Raw genomic sequence first — 9,095 nt, 5'->3', positions numbered from 1 at the left:
GTAACGTTAGTCACAAATAAAAGTGATAAAAACATAGAAAGTTTCAATTCTATTTTCTCCATTATGACTTCCCACCACGTAGTAATGGCTACATCCAAGAATTTATATATTTCCCCTGTTGAATTTTGATCAATAAATAGAGGTCCTACAATATGGTTTCCCAATATTCCTGCCCAAACGTTAATTTTTCCTAGATATTGGGTATGTGTTTCCAGGAGAACGTGAGGGTTGGTGTCACTCCAATAACGGCATTTCTGGGGCCCTCAGAAGTTTCAGTCAAAAAAAGGTAATGTGCCGTTCATAAAGCGGTTTTGAAAAGATTGATATGTGGGTCGAAAATCACTCTCATTTTTCACATCACCTTTGATGTATTGTATGTAGGATGTTTCTTAATATCACCTAATAACAAAATTTTCACAAAATGAAAAAAAAAGTGTAATTTCCTGTTATTTCACAACACACTAACAACTGAATGAAAATCCACTTCTAGCAATAAAACTAAGTCTAAGATAATAGATAAATGGAATGATGAGGTTCATTAACCTATATGTACCGCACGTATTAACATGAACTTTGTTTAACTTTTTTCCTGCATCAACACCTACACCAATATATTTAATTTGACGTAAATATAACCTTGGGTCAGTTTGGTATGCAATAACGTAAAATATATAAAAACCCGGAATTTGGTTGCAGTCATATTCCAATCACTTTTGTCTATAGTCATATAGATAGACAGTGAACCATGAAATTCGTCTTAGTTGTAGTCGGGTTGGTGGTCGTGATTCAAAATGTAAGTGAATTATTTGTTAAGTCAATGAACAAAGTTGAAAGTTGAGGGTAATCACTTCTAGTTTAGTTGAATTCTCAGTTTGGTCATTTCTGTTTTCTTCAAAAAGTGTTTTGGAAAACTCGAGATATTAGATTATTGTTCAATGAATATTGCTGACGATAATAATTGTACTTCTTCTGAAAAATATTTATTATTTATCGGATGAACTCAAGGATGAACTCACCCCCGCTGCTATTCGAATGATATATTCGACATGTTGTTCAACTAACTATTCAGTTGTAGTTTTAGTAGTAGTTTTGCTTTGAGCAAAAAAATTCAAACTGGTCTATTTCAATACATTATCTTTCCGAAGACGTGTGATAGGAGAAGATGGCATTTGCTGAAGTAATAGTATATTGTGATATTTTCAATGAAGAATGTATCAAGTCGCAAACAGGCGTCTCGCTGTACACGATCTTCTTCATGCATATTCATACTAAATCAATTCTACCTAACAATATATCACTTTGAATCACATGACCTAATAAATTATTGACTGACAATAATTTCACCAGAGTTTGGATATAAATTAATTAAGAATTTGAACATTATACCTACTGATTTCAGCAACTTATAAAATGGACAAGTAAAAAAATAATTAACAATTCCACATAAGAAAACAGATTCAGCAGACAGAAATAATTCAATTCATATTGTACCTCATTGATGACTGATAAATTTGCAAGATTTTGTGTAAAAACTAATTGATAAAAATTTTAACATTATAAAAGAAAGTTTCACCAAATCATTGAATAGACATGTGATACACTGATCACATCTTTCTACATTAGAAAATAGAGGAGAAGAATACAATTCCATTTGATCATTCGGTGAATTCTCCAGATTTCCGAATCTATCAATATCTAAATATTTCAAAAAATTGAGTTTCAACCTTTCTCTTCCAAATGTAATACATCATGGTGTGATTGAATTCATGCTCCCCTGCCAAAAAAAGGTTTACAAATGTGAAATTGTTCTTCACAATCAAAAAATTATTACCATGTTCTCTCATTCTTTGCGAAAACGTTCTCCCCGTTTGGGTAATATAAAATTTTGGGTAAGAACCACAAATCAACTCATATACTCAGTATATATCCGATACTGAAGTTTCGTCTTCATTGCACTTGGTGAATCTGCTTAAGTTTTCATTTATTCTGTAATCTACGTCTAGGTTTTTGCTTTCAAAAAAACGAACGATGTTATTCGTGGGTACGCAAGTATGTCAATGTCCTCTGATGTTCATTATCGTTTCTTGAAGTGGGATATACCTGGTAAATGGCTGGTTTTTGTAGTTTCCGTAGTATAAAAGAACATAGAAGTGGTTTTTTGGATAGAAGACTAATTCCACATTTACAAACCATCTTCTGGTAGAGGGACAGGAGTTCAACCACGACTATGACGTATTACATTGGGAAAATAGGTTGAGTCTTTTGAACTGGTTGACCATTAATATATTCAAAAATTCGTAAAACTCACTGGAAGACCAGATAGAATTGAATTCTTTCTCTCTGTTGAATCTGTTTTAACGTGAAAATTGGTGATTGGTTCATTACATGTTCATTTAATAAGTTAATACAATTTCTTATGTTTGAATTTTCAATCAGTTCATACCTGAACAGAGGTAGATTTATTAGTCATCAAATAGGTAGATGGACATATGCTTCAAATTGTTATAGTATATGAATATTACTGGAGTTTTTTCCCAACACCAAATCGTTATTTTTACACCTCGACACGTGTTTCGATCACCAAGTGATCATCTTCAAGAGGAAGATAAAACTAATAACTACTCAAAACTGAAGCTAGTTTTGTAGCTTTAGTTTTGAGTAGTTATTAGTTTTATCTTCCTCTTGAAGATGATCACTTGGTGATGGAAACACGTGTCGAGGTGTAAAAATAACGATTTGGTGTTGGGAAAAAACTCCAGTAATATTCATTACTACACCAAAGGTTCCAAACAGTATATCACAAATGTTATAGTATACAATATAGAATAGAATTCGGTGAGAAAAGCGTAACGGAAGCGTATAGCGAAACACGTGTTGTGATTTTGTGAACTGTTCAGACAATCTAATAAAAATTGTCACTTGAATATGAATCGAACATACTGAGGAATAGTTGGTGAGAAGAATAATATAAAACATATTCGCTAAAAACAAAAAATATGCATGAACACTTCTCAATATCGATCTTTACCAAAGAAGTATTATGGTATTATGATGGTACCTTATTAACACATTTTGAAATCTCAATATATGAGGATCAGGAAACTGATGGAAGATAGAAATAACATTCGGTACATATTACGAACAACACACCTATTTCCCTATTTGCTTCAGGTCGCTGCCTATCCCTATGGTGGATGTGGATCATGTGGAGGATGTGGTGGATGCGGAGGATGTGGAGGCAGCGGCGGTTGTTTCGGACCTGGAGGACGAGAAGACCTCAATGGATTTGGTGGTGTAGACGGATTGAATGGATTAGCTGGATTCACCGGATTGGGAGGCCTTAATAGTAATGGTTTTGGAGGACCTGGTGGACTTGGTTCAGGTAGACCTCATGTTCCATTGGTTGTTAGACCCCAAGAATTACCTAAACCCGCTGTATCTCTTCCCCCATCTCTGGGACCAGTTCCTGGTCCATGTGCAATCAAAAAGGCTATTGTTAAACCTGCTGTTCTTCCAAAACCTGTTTGCCGTGCACCAGCATCTACATGTGGAGCTATTGACAGCTGCCATTGTAGCCACGTAAGTGATCGTTACTAATTTTTTTGCTCTACGAAGTAGTTTGATCATATTGATATCATAAATGGAGAATCAATTTTCGACTAATACTTCCTTTTCTGAAGAATATTTGATGATTTTCTATCGAAATATACTATTAATCAATCCAATACTTTTGAATTGAAATTTTTGCAAATTATTCATTGTCTTCACATAGACGATTAGATGAAAACAACTTTTTTGAATAAGGGGAAAGGTGAAATCTTTATAATCTTCAAAGGAAGATTTTTATACAATCAAAATACTTCTGTTGAAACTAAACAAAAGTAAAATTATTGGATAGAGAGTAGACCACAGCAATATTATATCTCGTCATATATAATTCTTTGAATGACAAAATACTCAACTGGTGGAAGATATAGTGATGCCACCTACTGCCACAGAAATGATATAGTGGCCTCTGAAGGAGTTAATATGATTGCAATAATATTTCAATTATTTAACTTATCTTAAATGGCTTCAACAGCTCTCAATTCACATTTTCAATTTGTGACGTTCAGTTATTTCAATATGCCATTCAAATTATATATTATATTATTCTTCGAACTCCTATCGAGATGTTGGTAGTTAATTGAAGGATTTTTCAGAATGTTCAATGTACCGCGACTTCAACAATCCTTGGATCTTGCTCAGGACCCGTTTTGGGAAATTTAGGATCTTATGGAACTGCACCAGGAGCGGGCCTCTATGGACTCAATGGAGGTCGTGATGGTTTACTCGGACCATCTCCCCTCAATGGACCTTATGGACCTGGATCTGCAAGCTGTATCAGGAACCAAGCCAACTGCGCTCCAGCTGATGCTGTTTCATTAGATCTAGCTTACAAAATGGCCCAAAAGGCACAAGTCAACACTATCGCAGGTGAAGATAGATTACACTTTGGGTTCAGGAAAATCCCCAAGGAATTACCACCCAAAAAGGTAAGTTATATTTCTCAACATCCTGTATATAACGGAACATGAAGGTCCACTGAATAATTATGTTTGGAAAATTGTTTTCGATTCGAAAATGGTCAAATCATCATGTTTTGATTTAGGTAATCCAAAACAATGTCCCCGAAGAGAAAATGTTCAGTTTGAACGGACAAATCGTAGAACTGAAACCAGTGAAACGAGGATCAGGAAGATCTTTGGCAGAGGAAGCTGCGGATGACTTGTTAGAACTTCAAGCAGAAGAAGATGATATGGCTGTAGACGGAAATGATGGAACTGGTAATATGGGACCAAGAAGAGTCAGTTTGGGAGAGATTGGATATACTCCTGCTAAACGTAAGTGAAAATGAATTTGCACTTACTCATTGGATATTATATAAAGTGAAATAGACTAAAAATACCAATAATTATTTTTTATCCAACCAGTGACCTTCAGATTGACTCATAGTACAATATATTTGTCTTTTTTTGTTCTTTGTTGTAGGGTCGATTGTAACTTTCAGATACATTGACGACTTGTGCATTCGTTATTTTTGGATATATTGTTCTTCTTCTTTCTTCTTTTCTCAACAAAAGTTTCTTATCTGATGTCCTTCTGCTCGCCATCCTTCATAACTGGATATTGATCAAGATCATTGTTGTTTTTTTTTGCTACAAGTTTGAACAATGTCAATACTGGATTTAATCCAATAGGTCTTCGTAAGAAGACCTATTGGACATTCATACAGATCCAAAAACGTCTTCAGAATTCTGCAGTCAGTGATAGATGAAGAATAATCAAACCAAATTCGCCACATGAAATTCAATAAGATATTACCATTATAAACATTCCAGCAACATCTCTATAGTTGTTGGGTATTTCCTATCGGAACATTTGACGTTGACTGATTCTATTCGAAATAAATTTTTGTCAATTCATTTCTAGAATATTCATCATTCGAATTGCCTTTTTGTTTATCGTTTTTTTCTTTAAGTGATACTTCACTATGAGTTCCACTAGGTATTCGTTTGTTTAGCGTATTTAATATTGATTGTTAGTATAGCTATTTTATCGTGAAACACTTGTTGCGCTTTTGTGAAATGTTTAGTGAAAATATATTTACCCAAGTACGTTATCATGGATTTTCATCAAGTATCGATTAATTTCCTAACGTATTCAAAAAACACGTTATTGCAAGATTTTCACTAAACGATTTTACAAAAACGTAACACGTGTTTCGCCATACAATGACTTCTTGAGGCATGTATGTATGACCATTGTATGGCGAAACACGTGTTGCGTTTTTGTATAATCGTTTAGTGAAAATCTCACAATAAAGTGTTTTTTGAATACGTTACTTATGGATTTTCATCAAGTATCGGCCAATTCCGTCATATGTATTGTATTCATTTGATCATTTTCAATTTTCATACAATTATTTCTCATTCAACCTGTCATCGTATGCTTTCATTATTCCTTTTTACTAGAGGAATGAATAATATGTCGTTGGCGAAAATACTGAGGGGTCTATAGTATATATAATACAAGAGATTGTTTATACTTCAATTTTGCAGCATGGGCTCAGTCATTTTTTATCAGTTTTCCGTTAGGCATTAACCTTCAAGCGATAATCCCCAAAAGTCTTAAGTTGTGCGAGCTAAATGTTAACGAGGCTTTATATTTAAACGAGCGATTCCTAGCGCGTGAAAACTGCAGGATGAAATGTTCATTTTTATAGGGAGCTTCATTTGTAAAAAATAATGATAAATGTTTGTTTTGTGATTATGTTATGTTCAAAATTTGATTTTTTCTAGCCAACAATCCAACCTTCGTCAACGTACCAGCAGGAAACCTGATCGAAACTGCCGTTGATGGTGCTGCTGATGCTATCAGTGACGCAACTGGTATTAGCGGTGGTGTCAGTGGAGGTGTCAGTGGTGGGGTTGGTGGTGGCAGGGGTTGTTGCAGCTGTTGCAGCTCTCCATGTGTCTGCAAAGTCATACCCGGAGACGTTACTTTCAAGACTGAACCCAAAATTCCACAAGTTTGCCTTCCACCAGCTGTGGTTCCTGACAGCTGTGAATCCGGCGAGGTGAACATATCTGAAGAAGAACAGGGTTGCCAATGCAGCTGTGTACCAATCTGCGTGAAAAAATCCCACTGCTGCCATAAGAAATCTTTCTCCGTCCAACAATACTTGTGAGGAGGATAAAAATATTTTACAAGCAATTGTATGAAGTGTATTTTGATCTGTGATATTGAGTTGCAATAATTTTATCAAGGACTTGCCCCATATATTCTAATTTTAATGATAATTCAAATGATTTTTCGAATCGACATATTTTGGTTTTCAATATTTTTTTTTTATCCCGGCGATACTAATATATCTCTTCAATTGTTCAATAATGTATATTTTCAATATCTAAGTTTCTATCATCTTCTATGATGGCGATTTTTTGATAACGTTCCAAAGTTGTTTTTAATGACAGGTTTCTTTGAAATTTTATTTTACATCTTTGAAGTGATGTAAGAAGTGTATTCTTTGAATATGGTGAAGAACTTTTTGAGACAATTTTTTTTAATAGGTGTTCGTGAAAATTCTATTCGATATTTATCAATTTTTCGGTGTTTCATGACGTTCCAATTCAATATACATCACTTTCTCGATTTTTGTTTTTGATATTTATATTTTATTTTTTAAATCAGCTCGTATTCACTCAATGATCTCATCAAAACTGTTTTTTGTATATATTCTTCTAACTTAGTTGAACCCCTCATATTTTTTTTATACGAATTTTGTCAATTTAATTTCACACTGTTTTTTGTTTCTTCCTATATATAATTTCTGTTTAACAGATATTTTGTTCTGAATAATTATAAACCGACTGTGATTTAATGTAAGATTTTTAAAACTATTGTTTCAATTTAACTTGTATAATTGCTTGTGAAAGCATACTTTCAGCAATAAATATTTGCAAATATTTAACATCCTATTCATTTCATTCCAAATTTCTACTCACAATAATGAACCGTAATTGACGAAAATAATTCTTTCTGAAGATTATTACCTTGTATAATTATGATGTTTCCATTTTTTGTATATTTTAACCTGAAGAAAAAGTTGATGAAAATTATCTATGGAAATTGTTACGATTTTTCGAAAGTGACATTTCAGCTACAGCAGTATGCAGATATGGTTTTGGTGATTCCTAACAATTTTTGTCACTATGATTTGTTTAACATCCCAATCTGTCATTTGTTTTAATTTCGATTTCTTCTAGAAAATAATTTGGTGACGAACGACAAACACATTTTTCAGATCATTAATCTTTTATACAGAATACATATCCCCATTTCATGGTTTTGAGGTTTATCTTTATAAAGTCAATCAATTGACGTATCTATATGAATTTTTATTGTAATGTAGTTTTGAAGAATAGATGCAATGAATTTCTGACATTGGAGACAAAAGTAAACATTATTGAAAATCTTGAGAAGATTATAATTGGAGAAGTATTTATCGATACTGAGTAAGAGATTTTCTGAATAAACGAATACACTTTTTTATGAGAGATGAACAGGAACTATTTCATCTCAACCGAATAATTGTATTTATATTTATATCAAAATCAAAAAAGCCGTAATTCTAGATGTATGAAAATTAAATGTATTGAATTATATGTATAACCTAAATTACTTCTTTATAAGGGCGTTTATTTCAGTTTCATAAATTGAAACTCATTGCATGTTGAATATGTCATTATACTTTTTTTTTGAGTCAGCTGTAGTCTAAATAGTTATTCCATTGTCACAGTTTTTACAGAAGATTGAAAAAGTATTCCCAATTTGCTTTCATTATCACAATAAATTTCTGATATCAATTGGGGGGTAACGATCCATGCAAAATTTTCAAAATATTTGTTTATTTGAGATGATCTCACTCAGAAGCGACTCTATTTCTTCGTAATTTCACGAGTTGGATTAGCCTTAAAATGCTACGATAGAATACAAATTCAACAAAACGAAGAAAAATAGGACAACTTCTCGAACCTCAAAATCATGATACAGAACCAAAAAAAGTCTGTAGTATTACTTGGTAACTTATTTGAAATTTACTTCTTTTATTTTCCGGTGTTTGACTTTTGACCTGCATGTCATCCCATCCAGTGTCATTTGTTGTTCCTTGCCTTACCCGCCTACACCTTCTCTAGCTCTCTCTCTTTCAATTTTTTGTATTTTCTTCAGAAATTTCATCTTTGTCACATTCAGCTCACTATCTTCTTCATCTCTTGCTGTTTTGCTGGTTTCTCCATTTTACCATTTTGTCATATTCCACCTATCTATTCCGCACACTGAATATCTTTCCAGCAATTTATACACTTACCAATAAGTCATAATCATAAAATCAGTAAAATAAAATATCTCTTGGAAACCCAATGGCAACGGGATCTTTATTTATTCTATTAATTTGGGTAGATGATATGACCGTGGTAACGAGAAGAAAAGAAAGTTTCAGTACCCATAGATAATATTAACAAAATACTCGTAGAATACTGAATTATATTCAT

General features: G+C 33.2%; 1 protein-coding gene across 1 annotated transcript; it reads left to right on the top strand.

The window, feature by feature from the left end:
* Positions 1–639: 639 nt before the first annotated feature.
* LOC111505836 (uncharacterized) lies at positions 640–7,513 on the top strand. The gene is made up of 5 exons (XM_023160711.2): positions 640–793; positions 3,172–3,579; positions 4,203–4,535; positions 4,652–4,883; positions 6,342–7,513. The coding sequence occupies exons 1-5, from the start codon at positions 746–748 to the stop codon at positions 6,728–6,730; spliced, it is 1,410 nt and encodes a 469-aa protein (XP_023016479.2). The 5' UTR covers positions 640–745; the 3' UTR covers positions 6,731–7,513.
* Positions 7,514–9,095: the final 1,582 nt, after the last annotated feature.

This window comes from Leptinotarsa decemlineata, unplaced genomic scaffold (assembly GCF_025532065.1).
Source record: "Leptinotarsa decemlineata unplaced genomic scaffold, Ldec_3_MD MMD2_tig00026354_RagTag_RagTag, whole genome shotgun sequence".
NCBI classification, from domain to species: Eukaryota; Metazoa; Arthropoda; class Insecta; order Coleoptera; family Chrysomelidae; genus Leptinotarsa; species Leptinotarsa decemlineata.
Note: the sequence above shows the minus strand (reverse complement) of the source record. Positions and strands in the feature narration are given on the sequence as shown.